At 35.4% G+C, this 27,500-nt stretch overlaps 1 protein-coding gene across 1 annotated transcript in view; it reads left to right on the forward strand.

Annotated features, from left to right (window-relative positions):
- Positions 1-27,500, forward strand: part of MYO1F (myosin IF) — a 1,136,901-nt gene that overhangs the window by 333,963 nt on the left and 775,438 nt on the right. The window contains exon 2 of the mRNA XM_044053742.1: positions 24,263-24,400. Coding sequence (XP_043909677.1) covers positions 24,263-24,400 — 138 coding nt within the window. The remainder of the gene's footprint in view (positions 1-24,262; positions 24,401-27,500) is intronic.

The raw sequence follows: 27,500 nt of genomic DNA on the forward strand, positions 1-27,500 counted from the left end.
GATTTAACCAACATCTTTGAAAAAGAACCATTACATAGTACACTAAGCCGTGATATTTGTACTACAAAATAAGAGTGCCTAACATGAGTAACAGGGAAAAAACATAAGGAAATATGTACTTAACATGTAGGTAGGGGGTAATCAAAAAAGCAACCTTTTCCAAAATTCATTGACAAAGAGTGACCGGAAAATCGTTCAACTTTATTAAAGTAGCATTTGATGTGCAGTTTGGTAGAATAGGACAAGAAGTCTAAGAAGTTATACTTGTTCTTCATCATACAGGACATAAATCACATGCAGAATTCCAGGTCTTTATTGTGAGCTGTCAGCTCTTGTGTAGCCTACAAAAAATCCACCTTTACAAATTCCTTAATAATTAGTATAGCGTACTGTGAGAAAACAGCTAAGTGCTTCAAGTGCAACTCACCAGAACTGAAACTATCCCTTCCTTTTATGGGTACACTCAAATGAAGAATGAACTGCAGACACAAAACTGTATTGTCATAAAAATAAACAAGTCAACAGCTACAGGAGAAGAACAAGGCCCTCTAATAAGCAGAAACATAAGAGAATGTCAGAGTCCAGTACATGCTGAAAGCTATTATGTTTTTGGAGATTAGCTATTTTTTTTTATAAATAGATCCACAGTCTGCATATCAGCAATGGCTACTACTACAGTGCTCCCAGCCACTGAAGCATATAGGTTAGAGATACACAGCATGATTATGGGTTATTTAAGAAGAGTGGGAACATTAATATAGGAAGTTAAGAAGGTTGAGCTAACTGCAATACAAGCAGTGCCATTAAGACAGTTCCTAAAGTTGTGAACAGACTGCAGTACTTATACAAAGTGGTACCTACACTGAAGTCATGTTAGAAATACAGACTGCAGGGTACAGGGACTGTACAACCTGGCTTGTTTAAGACTATCACTGTTAACATTAGGAAAGCATAAAAATCATTGCTATGAGTACAAATATTAAAGAATATAAAAATTAAGTTGAGATGTGGATTCAGTGAAAGGAGTAAATATCTTTGTAAGTGCACTGACCTTAGAGTTGATCATTTTAAATAGTTGGGTACAGGAGCAAATCTTGAAACCTACTGCATAAAGATTTGAGAGGCTTAAACCCACTCATCGTATGAAAATATGAGTTTGAATTCTGCTTCAAACTCATTTTTTCTCCAGTTGTAAGCAGAATTTTAATTCAGGTTTTATAATACAGACATAAATGGCATACAGTAGCTCTAAGGCAGATCTATTATACATGTCTCTTACATGACTGACTTTTTAAAATATCACATTTCACATTACAGAGACCATGCAATCGATTCTTTAAAAAGCTGAATGAATTGTACTGGGATTGCAGTGCAGTGGGGGTCGGAGTTTGTCTTTTTCCTCGCAGAGTTGGTATACATAATTAGCACAGGGTTTGGGGTGTGCACAGGGGCTTGATGCCCCCAAAAATGCTGTTGTGCTATTTTGAGGATGTTCAACATTTTAAAGAGATGATCGCATGAATTCAACCTTGTGAAATTCGACTTTTTAAAAAGTGGATCATTAAAACAGATTCAGTAATAAGCAATCACAACTGAAAGAATTGGTTATGAAGAGAAGGCTCAGAATATAGAAGGTGATGGAAACTAGGCTGTTCATTTACTGTACATTCCTCTCGGGGATCTACAATTAAGCATCTCACATACTTTTTTACTTTATTACATCTTGTGGAGCAAATAACATATTATGAGAAGATTCCAAGCAGTGAATTGCATGAGAAAAGGTCCTTGATTAGCAGAATTTGTGAGATAATTCTATATAAAAAAAAAATCAGACACTTTGGTACCTATAGGGCATCCGTCAAGCCTACAATATGTAGTGAAAATAATGTCCAAGACACAGCATTATATATATTCTGTCTGCATATCTTTTAAGCAGTCCACTGCAATGGCCACTGCCCTTTCAGAGTGACGTCAAAGTACCTGTTAGGAGATTTGTTATAATTGCTATAGAAAAATTAAAGGTAATTATCCAGCCACTTAGAAAGCAGCTATTTGTACCTCTAGACCCAGTTTGACTTGTTTTGATTCTGCAGGTCATTTTTTAAATCACTAAGTCTGACACGCTGTAAAATTGAACTGTTCAGAAATCTGTTGATTCCTAAATTTGCAAACAGTAACTGGATTAGAATCAGGTATGATTATTTACATGTTGCTTAAGATGTGATTTGCTCAATCTTTGTTAAATAAATTCCTTATCTTTAAGTTTTATATTATTGACTTGAGTATGTCTTGATACAGTTTACAAAGTGGCAGGACAATAAATGATAGCTACATTTAACGCTTTTGAATACGTTATTAGTACTTGTTGCTTATTTGATAGATAATGTAAACAATGTCATGTGGTAGATTCAATTTGGAGTGTGGCACTGTGATTGTGTTATTATGCAATTTACTTGGCTATGTTTGAACATGATTGTGACTGCATTTATCAATGGTGATGAACATCCTTTCAACTGTACAGATTTTCACAGAATTACCAGATTTTTGCCTAAAATATTTGGTCATTAAATAATGACCAAATGATGGTATATATTTGAGTTTCAGATTTCATATCCTTCATAAAATGCATACTAACACAAATTCTGTTATTCTAGCAGCTTTCTAAGTTTATAAGAGCAATATTTAAAATCTACCCCTATTTTCAATCCTTTGCCCCCACACACACACACACACACACACATTATTTTAAGCTTTTTACAGATTTCTTGCATTAAGAGGTTGAAAGGTATGATGGCGAATATTGCTTTTTGTGTTTGTGCACTAATATATGAAAATACTAAAATAAAGGTACATGAAAAAGAAAGCAAAATTTTAGTAATTTAATTTCAAATTTGAGTGGTGAAAGAAGATTAAAAGCTGATTTGGTTAAGTGTATTTTTTTCTTTTACTATAGATCTTATTTATATGTTTATAGGGCACAGAGAAGATTTTCACATCTTTGGTAACAGATTGGAAGGTTAATCAAAATAATGAGAGTCAAACACGCATGGGACAACTTTTGGTATAAAACAATGGCCTGCTCTTGGACAAAATGTCTTATGAAACAATGTATACATTTAAAAAGACATGAGATTTTAAAGGTCAGAAGCTCATCAAGCTGAGATAACCACAACCAAAACAAAGGCTTTCAAAGATTTTTGTTGATTCTACAGTACATAATAATCCAAGGGGAGGGGTAAATCTTTTCTAAGGCTATAGTTGGATTCCAAACTAGAATGCTAGAATGATTGATTGTGGTTCATATGTGCATAATATTCATTGTCCCGGTCCCCTTCAATAACACACATCACACCAAATGACATTTGACTACCTTTATTAGATTTCCATAACATAGCTTTGATCACCAACTTTATTAATTACAACTATTCATGATATAATTGATACTAAATACAGCATAACATCCTTGTAATGTTAATCAGGGCAGCGTACCTACTCACCCTGCCCCAGTAAGCAGCGTCCATAGCTCTACTCGCTTTACTTATGAAGCAGTGTCCCATCTCACTTCATCCACCATTCATTGTAATGTTAATCAGGTCAGTGTACCTACTCACCCTGCCCAACAAGTAGGGTCCATACCTCTGCTCTCTTACTTTACTTATGAAGCAGCATCCCATCTCACTTCATACACCATTCATTGAATTACCTTCCACCACATAAGCACCATCCTTACCTCAGCTTGCTTATCTATTCAGCAAGCTTCCTCCAACTACTAATTTCCTTTCCCCAGATCCTTGAAATGAACATCCAGACATCAGAGGGGGGAAAGAAGAGGGCAAGCCTATCCCTCTTCTCCGCCAACCAGCCTGACCAGGCTATTCCCCCTCCCTTCTACCCAAAATTGTTCAACCCACTTCCCATAAAGGGAAGGGTCAAGCCAAACATAATTTGGTGTACCCAACATCTGTAAAGCACCTTAGAATCCCGTCATAACCTCTTTGCCCTGCCCTCACTGAAACACACCCTAATGAGACTAATTAAAGTAGGATTACCATGAGCCCATTGTAACACCGGAACATCCACACCCAGAGAACACATACCCTTTTAGCCTGCTGCCTTCAAAGCTGAACTCATTGCTCAACCTGAATGTATTGACAGCCTATAATCACAACAAACCACAAACTATAACCCCTTGAACTCAAGACGGCACCCAGTCAAACAACTAGTAGCAAGTCTCACCCTCAAGACCCTGTTAACCATAGCATATAACCTTAGCCCACCCACTAACCAGTTCTATATGTGCAACAACTCCCATTACCGTAGGGAATAATCTAACTCAAAAACTTTAATATCCTAACCTTAGATGGCAGAAATCCAGCACTTCTTGACCTAGTTCCTAAAAACTCACCTATGCTTAACAATGAAATAATCTACCTGCCAAGCCATAAACATCCCCAATTCACTCATTACCAAACCATTCTTAACCCCTGTTTGTCCCTAGCCTTTCCCCCTCAAAAGCTCTCTTTCCTTATGTTACCTATACCACTAGTATCCTACAGCTGCCTTATCCTGCAGTCAGGCTTCCTTAAACCTAACTCCCCTGTAACAATTCATCCAGTTTCTAAAACTACCCCAACAGAACCACCTACCTACCATGCTTCCTAAATGCATCCCATGGGATCCCCACACTCCCCATAAACCATCCCCGACAGTTTTCCCCTTTGGCACCCTTTACCTACTTCCTTACTTGCCCCCTATATCAATACAATAATCATCTCCCACTAATTAAACACAGAGCTCAAACGTGCCTTATTAAGATGATTATTCCAACCCTCCTTGTCCCATTCAAGTGGCAAGAATATTCATCCTATCAAAACAACACCTTTCAAATCCCCTTTTCAAGTCACCGCATGATGCCTTCTGCACTCCAACAATCTGCAAAGAAAGAAACAATGATAAATTCTATGTGCACACATACCATGATTACTTAACATGGAGGTACTGACCAGGACCTCTGCCACCCCAAACCTTTACCTATAGCCAATGGCCATGCTTCCTTTACTATTGAATGCAAGTGCACAAAGGCAGGGACAACTTTCAACATTAATCTAACATACTAACGGTTAATAGAACAAATTGTACAACCCCTTAACCCTGATATCATAAACTCAAAATGCCTGTCCTTCTCTAACTAGCACTGTAAAATCCTCTACCAAAACTCAACTTTGAAAATCACTTACTTCTATCCGTAACTGTTGCCCACTTGAGTTCTCCTGTGTAACCTTCTCACTCGCCACTGCTTCCATGATCTGTGAATTCACTGTATTCCCACAACTGGTACTTGGCACACCACCATCTACAAAGAAAAGGACAAAATTTAACTCTAATAGTAATGAGCAGGCTCCACCTTATACCCACCTATTCCAAATTACAGCCACAGCATTCCAAGACCCCCATCTGCAAGAAAGAAAGAGACATGTAAAACATCCAAGATACATAACACACATTCTAAGGCATCTTCAAAGACAATCTATCCTGCCAACCCGGGAAGAAATGTACCACTGCCACTCCCATCTATGAGAAAGTAGCCATAACTGAAGCTATGCATCCAATGACCCTATCAAATACCCAAGATAAATTTATCTACCAGTCGAGTACAATAAAATTAAACCTCACACGTGAAAGAACCTAGGGGGTGGAGCTGTATATGTGCCTAGTGTAAAATAGCCCACTTAAGACTCAACCTAACTCATAATATATTGCAAATTCTGTGCTGTGGTCATTTGGTTGAACCGCACATGGCTGCATTAGGAAGGGACCCTTACCTCCTTCCAGATTAACTGCTGGACAAACAGCTGTACGCAGCCACGCTGGCTACCATTTTATGAATAAAGGCAGGGCTATCACCACTAGTTGCAGGAAAAGCCATCCCCAGGATATGCGAGCAGAACAAAAATGTGGACACTCTACAAAGTCGAGTATGGCAACATGTACCTAGAAATGGAACTAAAACTAATTCATCCCATTAATACATATGGCTTTGACTCTTTTCTGTTAAAGTAGGTCATATGCCGTCACCAACATGATGTCATGAAACCAGTGAAGCACATAAGAACCTAACCATCAAATGTTAAGCACAGATACTGACCTTAATGTTTTGTTATCTGTTTCACAGCAAAGCTACCGTCCACCTTTAACACTGAAAACCAAAGCAGCCAAGCAGACAAGAGAAGCTCCCAACTCAAACCAATATCTCCTCTCCCCCCAACCAAGACAACAGGTGAACAGGTGGCTCTTGTGAGTTGCATGACACCGCCCAGGAACCACCCAACTCCGCAGCCCCAGAAGATGCCCTTTTTATTTTTTGTTTTATCTCTCCCCTTTTCCCTTTCCTCTCTCTCTCTCTCTCCCACCCCCCCATACAGTCACTAAAGCTAGTGAGAGCTCTGCACTTCCCAACATGCAGCCGACGCTAGTCAAGTGGAATGGAATGCACCCCTTGAACGTCATTAACATCCACCTATTTGCCACGCTAAATGAATAAATTGCCATCACTTTAGCCAAAACAGCATGAACAGGCATTACATCCATACTCAACTGAAGGACCTCATGTCGATAGGAGCTGAGGACAGCCAAAGGAAAATCCAGCAGACATGCACATCCTATCTCCAAGCCCGCAAAAACCCTGTAAGGCCATGGTGAAAAGCACCACAATGGCTGCCATGGAGAAATCAAGAGCACTGCCAGAAAAGGGGGGCAAACACCTATCCTACTCCATCTAGCACCTAGCTGACAAAACCTTCCTCAGAGTGGATTTTTTTTTTTTTTTTAAACAGCAGCAAATGAGCTAGGGCCTCCAGTAGTGACAGAGAGACTGCAAGGCTACAACAGCACCCCAAATGACCCTCAAGACCATCACACCACGACCACAACAAGCAAGGGAGATAAACAAACCCTAAACCACCAGTGTTCAGGTTGCCTTTTTTTTTCATTCAAATTGTAACCATAAGGTGTACTCAAAAAGCAACTGAGCCGAGATTTCTGAAAGGCAGAGACCACATAACTGGCAGTCTGCTCCCGGCGTCACATTCCCCACTCAGCGCCACCTTAAGAAAACTCACAAGGAACCAACAAAACAATGGCAGCAGCAGTAAACTCCCTTCATGCTGAAGCTAAGCATAACTTCATGAACTGTAGTGAGGCCTGTCCCCTGCCCACGAACAGCCCGAAACACCCAAATGCACAGCCACCAAAGACTGGTAACCCCCTAACTTTAAGCTGTGCATTCTTGGAGATAAGATTAAAGTATATTGGTTTAGTTAGGAACCTCAAGTAACAAGGTCCTGTCAGGAAACAATAGTTTTCCTCCACAATTAACTAACCACCACTGGACAACCATGGTCCTAACTGCCACTACCTGCACCAATGATAACCACCTCACTAAACTTACCATGAATATCCTACCAAAATTATATGTATGCATATATATATATATATATATATATATATATATATATAACTCCAACCACTAACTCCAACCACATCCCAAATAAAAGTAGCCCCAAGGCCTATCTGCACCACTGCGCCTACAGGTCGTCACAGATGTAACTTGCAGTAGCAAGTTCACGCCAAAATGTGATTGCTTAACCACTACACCAGACTAAACCTCTTAAGCCCCCCATCATTAAGTCATTTCCTCCCCACCATCCCTGCCTCCACTTAACCCTTTCACCTCCCCAACCCACTTTACTTCCCTTAATATTAACCTAACCCCACAAGTTTGTGTTTGCCCATACCTTACTTGAATAGAAGGAAGTTTCTCTATTCACTGTGAGAGAGGGAGCTTTGAGCAGCCTATCTGTCCCTGGAGGAGTGGTTTCAGCCCAGTAATTAGTAGTTTATTGGCCATTTTAGGCTAATTTTCATCTCTTTCATTTCCCAGCTATAAAACCCGCATTTGCGTGGTTTTGCACGCCAGGCAGTGCTTGTTAGCTAAGGTATAACTATTCCCGGCTCTACAGTCTACTCTTCAATTTTTCCCTTGGAACTAGACAAACTTTCAACTTAAGCACTCAAATCATTCACCTCTTATCCCTGCACTTGCCCAAAACTCATAGCAAGCACTAATAAACCTTAGCACTAGACCCACCTATACTGTAGAGAAGGACAAGGCTCTCTATTCGACGTTACCTGCCAATCAGTAAAACAGTTCACTGTACCTATCCAGGCATGTCCAAAGGGCAGTTTCAGGTCTACTCTCCAGTCCAGCTGGTGAATCTAGGCATTTTGAGGCAATGTTACAATTGCCTCATGTACACAGACAACCCTCTCCTCCTTCCACCAAACACTAATACATGCGAGAGATGCAACAAGCTGCAATTTGAATTGCAGTTTTGCCCATTGTTAGTTGCACGTGGATGATCTCTGAAGCATTGTGCTGTGCCACTAACCTGGAGGTGTGGGTATCCTTGATGAATTTGGATACTCCCTCACCTTTTGTACTTCGGTTTGGGTTCTGTGGCCAAAATGTATGCTATGAGTTGTAGCCTGGTAGTGCTGGGGTGCTCTCTGGAGCCTTAAACCAGGTTTCTGTTACTGCACATATATCAATTTTCTCCATTCTGAGGAGTGCCTCGAGTGCGTGCATTTTGAGGTTTAAACCTCAGTTGTTTTGTTACTTGTGCTATTTATGGCGGTGGGTTTTAACTAAGTCTAGAAATAAAATTGTATGAGTCTACTACATGTACCCAAGTCCCTGGCTTACAAACATTACTGTCTCAAAGCAGAGGGCCCAATATTCTTGTAGCTCACATGGGCTGCTGCTCATGTTCAAAGTTGACTACGTTTGGCCAAGATGTAGTAGTCATGTGGACAGAAGTTGCTGCACCTCATCCAAATGCAGTAGCTAGGTTTGACCAAGGGTAAGTGTGACAGGGACTGAAGAGGGAGTGGGTGGATTGTGAATCTAGACTTAGGATTGAGGCAGCAATCAGTCTTGGGATTTAGGTTTAAGGAGGGGGTGGGTTAGGAGTTTAAGAGTGATCAAGAACTTTAGGTTTAGGCTGAAAGGGGAGATTTAGGGTTTTGGGGTAGGAGGAGTTAAGTGCTCAAGAGTGATTGGCGAGAATAGGTAGGTATCAGAGAATTTAAATTTAGGGGGTGAAAAGGAAGCTTGGGGTTTTAGGGAAGTGGGAATAGAGTTTTAGGATTGAGGCATGATAAAGGACTTAGGATTGGGGAGGGGGAAGAGGAGTTTTAGGTTTACCAAGCAGTAGGAGACTTCAGGATTAAGGAATACAATGGTTACATTTATGGAAAGAGTGCAAATTTTAAAGTTAGTGTTAGGACTCTGGTAGGGCTTTGTCTTTTGCTAGGTTTGGGTGGTTGGAGGACTATGTAATTAAATAAGATCAGACTTGTTGGAGTTAGGGCACTTGCTATTTAGAGCAAGTGGCAATGAGGATGTTTATCACAAGCTACTAGCAAGTGAGTACTTGTACTAGACCAAGATAGTGTAAACATAAAACATGAAAAATATACTAATAAGCCATAAACTAAAAGAAGGAATGTAACACTGTTAAGTGTGCCTGCTTCCAATCTATAAAAGATTTTTTGTATTTAATTTAGAACATCTTTTAAGAGCAAATCAATTTAATAGCATTTCATTTAGTACTGACATAAATATCAGACAATGCCAATCACATTTACTCATATAATATTTGACTAAAGCTGGTGACATAAGTCTGCAGCCTATCCAAAGTCCTATAAGATCAAAAGAATTAAATCAAAAGGAAAACAAAATAGAGTATGTATTACTCAGTTTAGGGTTAATACAATCCCATAGTGGAGTGCTTGTGATACAAAGCCAAAATACATATGACAAATCAGTTTGTAATGTTTCTTTTCTCAAGGATTCACACAAAGTGAATTTTATATTTAGCACTGTATATATCCTAAATTTATTTTATCTATTTATTTATTTCATATTTGTTAGCCGGTTCAGTCCAACTGAGTTTGCAAACAAACCCATTTTTATTAAAGAGCCGAAATAGATGTATGAATATAATTATCTTACAAAACTGTATCAAATAAACTTCACAGACTCCTTAAACTAGATGAAAGCATTCACTGGCTTAAATAAGATGATATAAGTAATATTTATTACAAAAAATGTCTCCAAGTCGTGGCAAAGAGCTAACCAATACAGACAAATAAATTATTTGTTTAGCACTTTTGTTCATTTTATTACAGAACTTTATCAGAATAAAAAAATGTTAAAATTCACTTCATTTAAATACCTTACCAATTCCCAATCATATCACAAGAAAAATTTAAAAACATACTACCTATACATTCATTTTATAAATGGCTCAAAATACATTAATGAAGACTGCAATAACCTGCATATAAATCATGCAATACATCAACAATTGATAAATAGCTCACGTATATTCATTATTATAATTACAATTTCTCTGATCTCAATCACAAAATACTATTAATCAAAACTTTAGTAGTAATGCCTGAGTACTGGGTAGCATTTAACCTAAGCTGCCATATAACTTCTCTTTTTTCTAAAAAATGCTTCCCAAGCTCTACCCTGACATCCTATGGAACCCTTTGCAGTACAAAAAAAAAAAAAATATATATATATATATATATATATATATATATTTACATTTCTGCAATCTATAGTATGCTTGTAAAGGGCATTTCTGATGTCCTTTTTCTTTATGACATACATATGCTTATAAATCCTTTGCCTCAGTGCCCTCTCAGTTTTCCCAACATAGACGCATCACATGTCAGATATTGAGCTAAGTAAACCTTACTCTTGATGTTGTAATTGAATCAACTATTATGATTTAACATCCTGGAGTGGATGTTTAGACTTTGAGATTGTAATTTCTATAAATGCTGTCATCTCCAGTGCATGCAACCTCAGCCAACAATTTGTGGTTCTGCAAGAAGTTAAAACAAGAAAACCAGTTGATCTTTGGTACAGATAAGTAATAACTCAAGCTATGAGTTATAATTGTAAACAACAATGTCCTTTGGTGTGTTTGTACAAAAAAATAAGATAAAGCATGAGATAAAAATTGCATGAAATGCAGATTTCATAATGGGAGACATGTACTAATTGGGTGTCCATCTTGAAATGCCCATAATGAGTTAACTATGATGATGGAAGGAACTTTCCACAAAATAAAGATGTAACACAATTATGGTAGCCAGAGATAAAGTAATAATATGATAAACAGACTTAAAATAAATAAACTGTGAACCACACAAAAAGGCAGATTTTGCTCCCACTATCAAAGCCTGATAAGTAACGATTAAGAATTAAAGAAATCAAACAATCATGATTATGATATGACAATATATTTAAATATATTCTACCGATGACTATAATTCAAGATACAGTTAGTGTACCATATTCACATATTTCTAAATATTTTAAGACAGAATCTTATGACCCATTTACTTCTGGGCAGTACCCTCCGTCTAGGCCACGCCTCATTTCTCCAGGAAGGCCATATTGAATACATAGAAAATCCACTTCAGGAGTAAACACAATAGCAATGGAAATGAAGGAACCTAGTGCTGCAGTGGCGCTGCAGAAACTGCATAACCATTGAAAGGAAATAATACCTATATGTGATCAGGAAAGGACTCGGAGAAGTTATTTGGGTGCTTAAGACATTGTTATTCTAAAATTATTAAAATTAAATTAAATGAATAAGTAAATGAAATGTAAAAAAAAAGTTAACAGTAATAAGATATGGTAATTACATTTTATGTAAACCCATAAGTTATATTATAAAACAGTCAATGAAGACGGATAAGGCGCAAAAATGAAGGACAAGTTAGGAATCAGAACATGCAAGGAAACGCATACCTACACGTTTACTGCTTTCATGGCAAAAATCATAAAGGAGTGAAGTTCTTGTACACACCATTGAAAAGTAGATAGGCCTAGACCTGTTCACATCTTGTATATTTTGTGAACAAAATAATGCAGTCCTCCTGTGTACTGTGTGGTCTGCACTTTACAAAGCCTACAGGCATCCGTCATGTATTTGGACTACAGAAACATATTCATTGTAGAAAGCTTGGCCTGTGAAGAGACTGTAAGGCTAATATATGGGATAACTTCATAGCTAAAAGTAGGTACAGAAATATTTACTGTCAAGGAGAACAGTAACACTGTAGTTCATAAATACAGTAATTATATCAGGGCCTATATTAGCACCTAAACTTTTCACTCAGTCATAATCAATTCTATAACATTAATTGAAGTGCTAAAACATTAATACACAGATGGCAGCATCAGTGCATAATACAAAAAAGCAAATAAAAAAAAGAAAGAAAAAAATGCAAATTGCATTGATAGGTGGAGTCAGTAGGGAGAAGATAAAAGAATAAGAACTCAGTTTCATGTTATGCAAAGTACTTACTTACGTTATTCATCATCTTAGGAATTTTAAGAGTTTTGAGTAGGACAAACATGTATCTAGTATGGACTATACCTGCAATTTCAAGGAAGTGTATAACAAGAAGATGGAATACAAACACAATACCAACTTTGGAAGATGTCTACAGCCTACTTAAGACCACAGCATTATTGGAAATTAAAATTAAAGAACTAAGAATTTATCCAAAGCCATTTATCAACAACCCTTGGGGGAAAGTCTTATTACTGATTGACACTATACAATAATTGATCAGACACTCTGATAATGGATTGGACATACTTATAAAGTAACTGTGTACATTAAGATCTGTTATAGTATCAGGCTAATGTAAATAGTGTACATAGTTATTTAAGATGTTATGTATGAATACTATGGAATTCATTCAAATGTATTTAAAAATAAAAAAAAATTGAGAAAATAATTCTAACAGTGATGGGAAAAGATACTGATCAGGGAAGTTCTGAAAAAAGTTGGTATTCTAGGATTTTGTATAATACTATAAAATTGCCTTAGCCAAAGCATGCAAGATATATGCAATGTCTAAGAAAATGCTAGTGTTAGTAAGAAAAAGTTTATCATCAATTTAACAAGACCACAAGCTGGACTAAGGACCACATATTTGGTCTCTTCAGCTTAAAAATAATAGCAAGAAATGTATACAGATGTTTGATCCCTTGGATTTAAAAACAATGGAAAGAAATGTAAATGTAAACTGATATTGCAAAGACCACTTTTGCAATTTCAAATAGTGTGAGACAAGTCATCTGAAAGGGCACTTCCACGAGATCACAAAATTACATTCTTTACCCCCCCCAAAAGAAGTTACACCATCCTTCCCAGATATGGCAGTACTGCCATCACCTATTTAAATATAATCACTTATGAGGTTACTGTGTTTTGGGGAATAGCATGCAGTGACAATCATCAGCTTGCAAAATCAGCAGCGATTATTTTGAATTTCTATGACTGCACTCCTGATGGAGTAAAGAAAACAAGATGGATAAATGGTAAAAATGGAAAATGAGAACTAAAACTGTACTCCCATAGCAGTTCAAGCATGATTAAAAACTTTAAAACCAATAGCAGCAACTGTCTGATAACATTCGGCAGTATGATTCCTAGCAAAAACTAACTCATTAACACCTATATGATGTAGAATGTTATACCTCTTGCAACCTGCACACATCTTGCATTACAGAGCATTTTCTGAAAAATAAATGTAAAAAGCATAAAATAAACGCCAATATTTTGTGAACAATAACACTCTAAATTGGCCCTAGGCATGAGTGTGTGTTGTGAGGTTGGTTGTCGGGCTGGCAACTCGTCACCGTAAAACTCAACTACCAATCATGAGCGGACAGGTGATCCGCTGTGGTGACCCCTAACTGGGAAAAGCCGAAAGAAGAAGAAGAAAAGCAATTAAAACTGTACAAATAGCAAAGTTATCGGTAAGAAGTGTACTTTGCAATGATAAGTCAGTGCATTCATAGTCTTTTCCATAAATACTGTAATATATTATGATGCACAAACTGCAAGTTATATTTTTTTCTAAACTGTTACATATTTTCATATCTTGAAACTCTAAAACCTATGCCATTATTTATAATCTAAGCTGCAGAAATGCTGCAGACTTTCCATAGGTTCATAGGTTTTTATAAATACATCCCTTTGCTGGAAAAGCATAAAATGCTTAATACATAAGCGATAGGGGGACAGCTAATACACAGATAAGAGGCCTTAAACGTTTGTGTACGAGTACAATTCATAGAGATGAATCTATAATGAGGTAATTTGCATACAAAGTGTGTAAATGACCCTGAACTTACACCAGTAAACAGGAGATTATCAGGAGACTATGAAGACATGAGGAAAAGGGGAAAATGGAGTAAGTAATGTCATACATTATTTCAAAGGAGGTATAGTTATCAAATTTGGTTAAAGAAATCAGTTTTATTGTATTTTACTGCTTGTGCATACTTGAACAAAGTACTGAAGGGTCCTTGGGGGGGGAAATGTTTCATTTTGGAGTCAGTCAAGTGCTTGTGCAGACATGGATATACTACTGAAGCAGTCATTAGGGGAAATGTTTCATTCTGGTACCTATGCATACTTGGACATACTCCTGAAGGGGTTGTTGGGGGAAATAATTCATTTGTTTGTCAGAGAAGTACTTATTTATACATGGCCAGACTGCTGAAGTAATCGCTAGGCAAAATAATTTATTTTGTGTAATTTTATTGTTTGCGCATACTTGGACAAACTACTGAAGGGATGGCTTGGTTCAAGCTCACAGATTGCACCTCCAGTATCAAAGGTGAACCATTGCTTTTAACAATGGCTGCATATACCTCTCAACTGTACAGATTTTCACAGACTTTCCAGATTTTTGCCTCATATTTTTGGATTGTTGCTCAAAAAATTATGGTTTTCTGGAAAATCATTGGCAAGTCATTCAGGGTTGAATACAGAAAATAACAAGCATTTGAGTTTCAGACTTCATACCCTTCAGAAAGTTCATGCTAATCCAAAATGTGTCATTCTATCAACTTTGTGAGTCTTTAAGAGCAATTATTTAAAAATTGCTGCTATTTTTCGGCCTTTGTCCCCATTTTTATGGCTTTGCCCAGATTTCTTGCTCCAAGAGGTTGAGAGGTATGACATATGCATACAACACAGATGCCAGACTATAAATTGCAAAACCACCTCATTAACATATGCCACATTGCAACATTTCTCATTTGCCTCTCATTATTTCTAATGCACTTTGCATTAGCATAAATGGCTTCCATGAATCTCGCATTTGCTACGCACATTTGTAAGCATGAGGGATACCCCTATCACATTTGGAAAGCAACTAGGGAACACATTTTTGTTAACCTGACAAAACTTGACATAACAACAATAAATTATTCTATAAGAGCACTTTTATTGAGATATTTAAAGAAATATGAAAACCTATAGTTAATTGTATAATTAGCAAAACAAATACTGAATATTTCTCAAGATGTGCAACTTACAGTGGAAATATCAAAGACAGTTTTCTTCAACATCTAAGATTTCATCTAATGTCATGCATCAGTTTGTAAGTCATTTGTTTTTTGAAGTATTAAGTACATATGGAAATATTACTTATTTTCATAATTACTAATAAACAACTGTCAGAATTTCCAGCATAGTGTGACATAAGCCAGCATTGACAGTGAATTATCCTGTCTCCCACATTGGTGTTTCATACCATGCACCTCAATAACATAAGTCTCTCAGTTATGAAAATATGAACATAAATATGAAAATACGAATAAAGATTAATTTTGTCACTGCAAGACATCCTAGACTAACAATCTTGGTGTGAGTTTTGTTAATAAATCATTTCCCTTTTCTAATACTGCCTATTATTAGCTGGTAAGTCACTTAGTTAAAAAAGCCAGACCCAAACAAATTCTGGATACCATAAAGAGGTATGGCTGTGAAATGGCAGTATGCAAAAAAAAAGGCTTTAGAGGTTTGAGTGAGTTAATCCTTCCATCGTCAACCCTTTTTCACACTTTTACATATGTGGTAGAGGTGTCATATTTACAGTGACCATCATCTAAACTAAATGTTCACAACATTGGACACATGCTGACAAACACCAACCTATGACCAATTTCTGGTATATAATCTACCTATTGCAAGTCATTGGAAGGTAAGAAAAAAACAGGGAACCCATAGAAAACCTACCTGAACACATGGATGATGTGCCAACTCCAAACAGAATGCACCCCAGATGAGACTTGAACCATAGAAACTCAGGCTGTGAAGCAACAATCTTACCAACTTTGCCACCCCCTGAATATGTCTGAATATTAATATGGAGACAAGAGTTTTTCTTATTCATATCCCTGGATTATAAAGTGAAAGTCGGAAATCATAGGCAGATGTACACCAAAGTACTGTTTAATCTACAATTAGAACTTTTGTAAAAAATACAATAAGTGGTATCAATATAAATCAGATGAAGAATGAAATCTGAATGAAAAGTATCCTCACCAGTAATCTACTAAAAATAAAAAGCAAGGTGATTATTGACTTTTAAATAAATTGAAAAAAATAAGTGTGCTCAGAGAGAAAAAAAAAATAATAAAAATGCTTATATTTGTATGAAGTAAAATTCTTCATAAACAGGTTTGTTAATAATGTTAAAATACTTACAGGCTGACAGAACTGCAAGGAAACAAAACTTATGTATTGAAATAATCCATAGTCATACAACACTGTGGGTAAATGAGTGCCATCCATGGGAATGAGAAATATATATATATATATATATATATATATATATATATATATAGGAAGGGGGGTACCCAGTCAGTAGAGATTACTCAAAGTACCAAGGACCAGTGAACAGGTAGAATTTTATGAAATTGAGACTTGTTCTGCCTTTCTAATTCACTGTATGCAACACATGATAAATTAAAAGGCGAAAGGGCATTCAGCATTTGGGGACAAGATATTACTTTCTAGACTTACATTTGATATCACATGTCCTCCTATATCTTATATAAATGGAAAGAATAGTCCAAACTGTCACCCACTCAGTATGTATGAGCCAGTGAGGAATGACTGACTACAACAAAAGCATATGGGCATCTGGGCACTCACATCATGTCAGAATAATTAAATAATTTAGGTATCCAAGCAGTTTTGCAAACAAATATTTCTGACGTATAACATATTTATAAAGTATCAAAACAAATATTTGACGCAAAAAAGAGATTTGCCAGTTTCAGTATATGCACAACTGGAAGCTTTCAAAGCATGCTTTAATAAGAGTGTCTCAAACTCAAAAGGACCATGGGGACTAGCACACTCAGCAGAAGGCTGCAATATCCAAACAAAAAGGCTGGTAGTCAGTACAGCTTGGAAGGGGGTGCAGTGGCTCTTTTCGCCTAGAATTATGCTTGTTTGAGGACTGCTTTATATCTGAAGGCTTTGAGTTTGATATCCTTCCTTTAGTGTGATAATTTGTATATAACAAATTTAAAATCTGAGGAAATGAATGGCTCTATTATCTCATACTTTGCAATATTGTTATATAAACTGTCATAGTTAGCATATTATATAATTAATTTCAGTTTATATAATGGAAATGAAAGAGTAAAAGCAAAGTTTTTAAATATTGATATGCACTTATTTTAATATGTGGATGATAAATCAAAGTATATAAAGGTCTGACTAACTGAAGAAAAAACGAGAGCAGCATATATGACGTGCATTTTTAATAAACTTCCTAATATTAAAACTAATATTGTTGGTTGACTTCCTACTAAATTCTGCAAGTTCTTTAAAGATGAAATTGTTCCCATAATTAAGAATGATTATATATAGCTTTAAAGAGGGAAATAGCAACATGTCAAAACAATAGCAAAAGAAAAGATCATTTTTATTTTGAAGCACTCAAACAGATAGATTAGACCTCAATAATTGCCAAAGAGAAATAGAATATAAATCCTAAATAATACACTATGGAATTTACATTACATCATAGATAATGAATAAATCTTATTTTCTTATAATGAGAAAGTTCTATATGAAGAAAACAACCCAATATAAACCAGGCTCCTTTGCAGAAATACACAAAAAGTCCACAACCAAAAATAAGTAAAAAAACTGCAAAGGTAAGGCTCCAGTTCAGTAGGATATCCAGAATATCCAAGTGTCTTCAAACTCCAAAGAATCGAACCAGAGATCTAGATTCCACTATAAAACTGCTTTAATGGTACACAAGCGCTTTCGCAAAATTGCTTCTTCAGGTGTATAACATTCATTAAAAAGGCACACCTTATATAGTCTTAATAACAGTCACATGACTAATACACAAATTTTAAAAACATATACACATTCTGCAAACATTAATACAAAAATACATTTAAACATATATTTATACTTTCACTTAAAAATAACCATAAAAGTATAAGAATATAAATTAAATAAAAAAAAAAATACATTTTATCTATTTAAAGGCCTTTTCTTCAAAATAGGTCTCATGGGGACAGAGTCATTCAAACCATGCCCTGAATTGGCCCTTAACCTAACAATCCAGTTGGCTTCCTTCTCTTCAGTCCTAGCTTTAATATCACCCCCTCTTGTGCCAATATATGTTCTCCCTAAAACAACAAATTTAAATGCATGTTGTTCATTAGTGACTACTACATGCTTAGCTAGTGCATTAAAATTACTTTTTTTCTTTATATGATACATATGCTCCCTAATTCTATCCTTTAATGGGCAATCTGTCTTCCCTACATAGAATTTATTGCATATCGGACATGTAGCTAAATAAACTACATGTGATGCATCGCATCTTGCACTGACTCTCAGTTCAAAAATCTCCCCTGTGTCATGGTGTTTAAATTGTGTTTCCTTATGACCTATTTTGAAGAAAATTATTATTTTTAGTTGTGGACCTTTTGTGCATTTCTGCAAAGGAGCCTGGTTTATATTGGGTTGTTTTCTTCATATAGAACTTTCTGGTTATTTACCCAATATTACTAGGGACATGGCTACAGGAACTGAGAATATTGAACTTGAGTATACACCGGCTTTACAAGTGAAATGGACTGAAACTACTGTAGACTCATTTTATCCAAGGTGAGCGAAGAAGAGAATCCATTATTCAAGAATAATTTAGCCATAGCAGGGGTGGAATTTTCAAACGTTGACTATCTGGCAATGAGAACTGAATTACTTTCATTAGAAAAAAAGATTTGTTTAAACTGAAGCGGGTGCAATATGAGAAATTCCATCTAGAAGCTTGTATAGCTGAGAATGTCATACCTCATGGCCTTAGGATGCTTAAAATGCCTGCTCAAATTGATTGTGATCCGATTCTGTTAAGTGAATGGCAACAACTTAACATTAATACCAGTTTGGGTTATTTAAGGCTGCTGGTTGCGGCAGCTGGAAGAGAAGAAGCAAAAGTTCGTGATAGTATTAAGAAAAAGTATGTGGACATTTGTAAGACTTATGCTACTGAAGTATTAGTGAAACCAGTGACTGACACAGTCGATAAATTGTCTGCATATGCTAGAAAATTGTTGCAAATTAAAGAAACTTTGCAGAGATCGGAAAGACTTTTCACTGGGTCATATCTTTACTTGGCCACGTGACTCAAATGAAAGTGATCCTTCTCTTTCAAAGAACTCTGATTCGGTAGCTCAGAGTTTAAACAGCTATATTCTCTCCTCACAGTCCCTAATCCATGCAGATACATTGACTGGGCAGACAGAAGTGGATGGGCATGTCCATGATGATGGTTGTGTGAACGAGATGACGTCCAATATGTTGAATCTACAAATGACGCCAAATATGGGAGCGAGAAGGAAGAAGATTCAGGTGAATGTGGATGTACATCATGAAGCCGAAACCGAGACTCCAGTTAACAATGCTTTAAGCAATCCAAAGTCTTTTTTAAAGGAAAATGGCCCCCTAGGTTTGAACTTTCCTCTACCCATAAGAGAAAGATCATTAAGCAGAAATGGGAGAGGTCTGTCCAGACGACAACAGAGAGGGAGAAGTATGGTAAGGAATAAGAGAAAATTCGAAGAAGGACCTGTGAGCCCATACACAATCAAGAAAGCATTTCAACAAGTAAGACATTAATAGTCAATTTATCGAACTATAATTTAACTGAGTTTGAGTCCAATGTTTTAGAAAAAGGGCTTTCTTTTATACCAGCAATGGACATGAACATTACTGAAATTATTTTTGATTTAAAAATGTTTACTCGTAATTTGACATTAAAATCATTATTTAATGATGGACAGGGAATGCATGATACTAGTTTTAGGAAACCAAGTCTTTTTATACCCAAACAGAACACTTTAATTAATGCCATTGAGCAAATCTGTATATCTGATATTTATAGTGTTCCATGAGCAAAAACATTTTAGAGAAAATAGCAAATGGCACTATTTAAATAAAGTGGAGTTTAAAGCAATGCATGATTTAGAAAATAATGATTTTATAGTAATTAGACCAGCAGATAAGGGAGGGCAAATGGTTGTGATGAATAAAATAGATTATAATAGTCTTATGTTTGAAATGTTAGATAACACTGTTTTTTATCAAATTATTACATTTATCCAAGTCAAAACTATGACTTTAAATGTTGAAAGAGAAATTAGATGCTTAGAAGAACTTCAGCTTTGTGACAATGATTTGGTTAAGTATTTATTGATTTTAGATCCTATTATTCCCAAAATTCAGGGCTTACCAAAACTTCACAAAAGTCCCATTAGGCCCCCAATGAGGCCAATAGTGGCCGGAAGAAATAGGTGTACCGAGCCATCATCTATTTTTATTGAGAAGAATTTGATTTATAAGTCTAAGTACATTTTGAAAGACACCGAGCACTTTCTTAGGGATTTATTTGAATTTATAAATGAGGGATGTGTGTTAGAACAATATTTTTTTGTTACGATGGATGTAGTGTCATTATTTACAGTCATACCGAATGCAATTGGTATTAGGAATGTGAAGTATTTATTAGAAATGAGTGAGGAATATGGAAGTAGGAAAGTAGAGTTAATACAGAGGCTACTGAAACTCTTTCTTGAAAATAACATCTTTGCGTTTAGGGAGAACATTTATTGGCAGAAGAATGGGGTTGCGATGGGTACTCCTTGTGCTAATAGCTATGCTAATGCGGTCATGTCCAAATGGGAAATGGAATATATTATAGGGGGAAAATATGACAATATGATCATATTTTATAGGAGATTTGAGGATGATCTCTTTATTTTATGGAGAGGGACTGTACAACAGTTAAATGAATTTTTAGAATTTATAAATAATTCTACTGAGTTCCTTAAATTTACTATGGATTATTCCCAGTTAGGTATTAGCTTTTTGGACGTTTATGTAGAGAAGGACAGCATGGGTAAAATCAGCACAAGGATGTACAGGAAGGCTTGTCATGCAAATAAATTATTGAGTAGAGATAGTATGCACCCCAATTTTATATTTAGAAACATAGTACAAAATCAATTTTTAAGAGCTTCAAGATTGAGTGTAAAGAAAGAAGATTATGAAAAACAAATAGAGTTGACAGGGAAAGAATTATTAGAAAGAGGGTATGACAAGGGAATGGTGTTGAAAAACATGGAAGAAGTTGGAAGAAGTTGAAAGATCAAGGGAAACTAAAGCTAAACCATATTTCTCAAGGAAATTTGGAAACAAAAAGGAAAATATAGGCAATAATAAATTAAGAATGTGCTTAAGTTATTCTAGAGATGTAAAGAGGTACACTAACATCATAAATAAACACTGGAATATATTAACTACAGATGGTCAAATTAAAGAGTTAGTAGGAACTAAACCTCAGTTTTCTTTCAAAAATAAGAAGTGCCTGAAGAGAAGATTGTGCATTGATAGAGAATTAAGAGATAAGGCAGGGGAAAAGGGGACCATACCATGGGGAAAGTTCCATTTCTGTAGTTATATATCTAAGGAAACACAATTTAAACACCCTGACACAGGGGAGATTTTTGAACTGAGAGTCAGTGCAAGATGTGATACATCACATGTAGTTTATTTAGCTACATGTCAGATATGCAATAAATTCTATGTAGGGAAGACAGATCACCCATTAAAGGATGTAATTAGGGAGCATATGTATCATATAAAGAAAAAAAGTAATTTTAATGCACTAGCTAAGCATGTAGTAGCCACTAATGAACAACATGCGTTTAAATTTGTTGTTTTAGGGAGAACATATATTGGCACAAGAGGGGGTGATATTAAAGCTAGGACTGAAGAGAAGGAAGCCAACTGGATTGTTAGGTTAAAGGCCAATTCAGGGCATGTTTGAATGACTCTGTCCCCATGAGACCTATTTTGAAGAAAAGGCCTTTAAATAGAAAAAACATACTTTTTTTTTTATTATGTAATTTATATTCTTATACTTTTATGGTTATTTTTAAGTGAAATTATAAATATATGTTTAAATGTATTTTTGTATTAATGTTTGCAGAATGTGTATATGTTTTTAAAATTTGTGTATTAGAGTCATGTGACTGATATTAAGACTATATAAGGTGTGTCTTTTTAATGAATGTTATACACCTGAAGAAGCAATTTTGCGAAAGCGCTTGTGTACCATTAAAGCAGTGCTATAGTGGAATCTAGATCTCTGGTTCGATTCTTTGGAGTTTGAAGACACTTGGATATTCTGGATATACTACTGAACTGGAGTCTTATCTTTGCAGTTTTTTTACTTATTTTTATTTTCTTATAATGTAATTAAAAAAACTGGGTTATACATGGCTATTGGGCACATTAAATTTATCAGCCTTTGTATAAAGATGTGTTCAAATACAAAATAGCAACAGAAAATATATAAACAAGTCTGTCAGTATAACAAAATGTGTTCCTCAGTACTAATGTTGTAGTAGTTTTCAGTAATTTGCCATCCTACTCATCCGAGTTCAAAATCGATGAAGGTAAGGAGCTCATTGTTATCGCCCTTTTAATAATATGTGCGATACAACTCATGCGGTTATAACTCCAAAATGAAGCTTATATATATACAGTGCTTATTTCAATATTATAGCGTCTCGTCTCAGGTAATTATGTGGCAAAAGTGCTAAATGCATAAACTTCTTTATCAATCCTCACAGTTCAACAGTCTTATCGATCTTTATGAGCACATGCTATCGTGAGTAAAACTAACTGTTTTAGTGCAGGACTTATTAATAATTAATTTTAGCAGTAAGATGGAGGAAATGTATTCATTATTAATGGTCAAAATAATTGGAAAAGTTACTCTGCATAAAATAATTCTCATATACTGCTCATTATGTATTTATTTTGTATTATTTTTGAGTCATACAACTGTCCATAGTGTTGGCACTGCATCAAGGATCCAGATACCAAGGGGGCACAGCATATGCTTTGTGATCTCTAAATAAAGGCAAGTTATGAAGATGCTGCGACTTCCATAGACTACCACTTATGTGTGGCTATTATTTATTCATTGGTTTATACACAAGATCTTATTACATTGTTACTAATGATCTTAGATGTTTTAACTGCAGACTTATACTTTTTGCCAACAATAAATGATTATCAGGTGTGCTTAAATATGGCAATTGTGGTACCACTTGTGTTGTATATTCAATCATATAATCTTGAAACACTTTGTATTATTAGACTGTCTCCACTTCACTAATTATTATTGGAAACAAGTAATGACTGTGAGGGATACAAGGCACTAATTTACAAAATGTACATTATCAGATATAAAACCTAAAGCAATAATGTATTGGGAAGGCATTAACCATGAGCCAGAGGTAGGACAGATTCTTTAGTTGTGTTACATCAGATGGCTCGTGGGTATTCCAATGAGGAATTTTTTTTCAAACTGATCGAGCTAGCCATAATTATTTTCTTCTTAGTCATTTAGATTAACTAATTCAAAAGAAGCTGTTAATGAATGCTCAGTTATATATATATATATATATATATATATATATATATATATATATATATACATATACACACACACACACACACACACACACAGTGAGGGGGTGCTTTTAAAGAAATATCAGTAAATAAATAAATTATACTTGGAAAAATACTCCCCTATCTGTTTATCTGTTGCATGCATGCATGTATATGTACTAATGTACCAGTGACCATTTGTCAGAATACTCGTTTTTCTGGAAAACCATTTTATTTTATTTTTTGTATTGCAATCAAGGGCACGGCCATTCTAACTTATCTATTCGGTTACTTTTTACCTTTAGGGCAGTAAGGAAAGATATCACTGGCAGAGTCAGAATGTCAAGCAGAGTGGTGTCGACGACATGGTCCTTCTTTCAAAGATCAGTGAGGAGTCCATTGTGGAGAACCTTAAGAAACGTTACATGGATGACTACATTTTTGTATCCTTTGACATACAATTAATGGCACTTCCGAAATCTCAGAAACAACTGAGGGACTAGTGTGAAAAAGACCAAAAGCAATACTTATTTGTTTCTGCAGTAGTACTGTTAGAAAGAAAGGTGACAAGAGGAAAATGGAAGGGCTGAGTACATGTGCATAAAGATACAAGCCTTTATAATCAGAGAAGATTCCATCTTAACTGCATAACATGTTTGTTAGTTAAACTAGGCTCTGCATTTGCAGTCTTTCCTCTTTACTGTGTATTTCTGGCCTCTACTCTTCAAATCTCATGCGTAATATCAACAACATAGCTTGAGTGATCAGAACCATAAAACAACACATCTTTATTTAGTTGTATATGGAACAGAGCAAAAAGACTACAGAAGGAAATCTAAACTAGTTCTGGTCTACAGCTCAGTAGAAATGTTAAAATGGGATTACTATTGCCATTTAGACAGCATTAGTTATGTTTTTGTGTGTGTGTCTTTGTACATGACACTTTGCACTTATATGCAAGTACACATGAAAATCTGCACTCATGAATGGTGACTGTGACTCTGGAGATGAAGATGATTTCAATAGGTGCAAACATACTTTCAAAGTGGAGATGATGATACTGATGTTGTTTTCCCTTTCCTTAAACTATAATTAATAAAACGAGCTGTATGTTAACATTACAATCAGCAGCATTAACATTAATGATTTGTTTGGTTGTATGCTTTCTGGTTAGTTTTACATCAGAAATAAACCTGTTTCACTATTTCACTAATTTACACAAAATAATCTGGTCCCTCAGTACAACTGAGTGTGTATGTTTGTGTCTGAATGTACTACTGTACCAACAGTGCAGTGTGACACACACATTCAACAGGCTTTAATTTCATTTCATCCCATTTCTTGAATGTTTCTGCCTCAAATGTGTGAAGCAGAACTACCAGATGGTGTTAAAACCATACTCACGGATTCAATTTTTAAATCACACTTTTGTTTTCATTTCACTAACCAGTCTATACTCTCTTGGTAAAAACACTTTCATTCTCCATATATTTGATTTAGATCAACAGATATCATCTACCTCCGTGTCACATTTTATTATTATTATTATTATTATTATTATTATTATTTAGGACTGCTTCTTGTTCCAGTCTGTATTTTCTTCCATCTTGTTTGGTTTTGCTGTTTGTGGTTTTATTGCATACAGCACATTTTGTTTCCTGATAGAAATGCTGTTCTTAGTTTTCTCAGTGGTCTGTACCCCACTGCTATTGTAGGCTGAAGGGCTAATTTGGAATTAGACAAACTTGTTCTTCATGAGTTTTATGCAACTATTAACTCCAAATGATGTGTTTTTTGTTAACATTACCATCTAAAATGTTATAGTACTTGGGATTTTATTTGAATAAAGCTTAACTGTTTCCTGAACATACCTAACCTAAACAAAGCTGTCTGCTATCCTGTACTTGGTTATAATGGCCAAAAGCTCCATAATGCTATTGATCTGTGACTTTGGTGATTTGTCGGAAGAAACATTGACAGTAAGGATACAGAACAATATAATAAATGAGTTAAACTTGGTATTTATGAAAAAATGTAGATACTGGTATTATAACAGAAACCTGGTTTAGTGATTTTAATAACAGCCACTGTGCCTTCCTGGCTACCGTCCTTTCCCCAGTTTTAGGAAGAGTCTTAAGAATGCGCCTGGTGTCATTATATTTAAAGGAAAAGACTGTAACAATAATAAATTAGGAATTATTTCAGTGACTGTGCAGGGTAATGGATATAAAATTATCATTGGATGTATAGGTTTTACTAACTGAAGGTTTTGGAAACAGAGATAGGAAAATTATCTCAAACATTGTATTTTTAGTACCAACATTGTGTGGGAATTTAAATCTCCCAAACATTGACTAAAGGAATATGATTTGATTAACAAATAAATTTTCTCACTTCTACAATTTTACATTACTCAGCATGCAAGGAACTATAATAGGTGACACAACGTCTCCACAGATTAAGGCCCATGGTGTTATGTTTCTGGATCCACTGGGAAAGTCAGATCATCTCTCAATTAAATGCAACTTAGACTATTTTAGGAATGTTAATACCAAGTGCTGTACTTGTAGAAAAAAATTACTATAAAACCAATTACAGTACAATCGAATGTTGCATTCAAATTTTAGACTAGAAAAATAAGTTTGATGGACTTCATATCCAAGAAATGTGAAATTTGTAAGCTTGATGCACTTACAAAAGACAATGTTCTAATCAGGACGAAATGTAACCACTCAGGGAGCGTTGGCTAATACAGAAAGTATGTAATGTTAAAAACATATGATTTCTGTTAAAGGAAAAAATAATATGTATAAAAATAAGTTATACATTACAAGAATAAACTGAAGACAATAAGAAAATGTTATTTAGACATATACAGAGAAGTTATAGCGGCCTTAACAGTGGTATTACTTTTTTTCTCAAAATCTTTTTTTATTTTTCAAATACATTTGAATGAATTCCATAGTATTTATACATAACATCTTAAATAAAGCTATGTACACTGTTTACATTAGCCTGACACTATAACAGATCTTAATGTATATAGTTACTTTATATGTATGTCCAATCCATTATCAGAGTGTCTGATCGATTATTGTGTAGTGTCAATCAACGATAAGACTTTTCCCCAAGGGTTGTTGATTGGATAAATTCTTAGTTCTTTAATTTTAATTTCCAATAATGCTGTGGTCTTCAGCAGGCTGTAGAAGTCTTCCAAAGTTGGTATTGTGTTTGTATTCCATCTTCTTGTTATACACTTCCTTGAAATTGCAAGTATAGTCCATACTAGATACATGTTTGACCTGTTCAAATGAGGACCTTCGTTCACATTTAATAATACAAGAGTTTTAGTTAAATGAAATGATTCATTAAATAAAGCTTGTAGAAAGTTATTAATACCATTCCAATATGCCTTAATTTTAACACAATCAAAGAAACTGTGGTTCCAATCTGCATTGTGTACTTGCTCACATCTCCAACATACTCCTTTTATGGAAGAACTAATTTTATTGATTCTACCTGGGGTTAAGAATGCTCTGTGCA

Source organism: Protopterus annectens, chromosome 13.part0, assembly GCF_019279795.1.
Source record: "Protopterus annectens isolate FY-2018-M chromosome 13.part0, PAN1.0, whole genome shotgun sequence".
Classification (NCBI taxonomy): Eukaryota; Metazoa; Chordata; order Ceratodontiformes; family Protopteridae; genus Protopterus; species Protopterus annectens.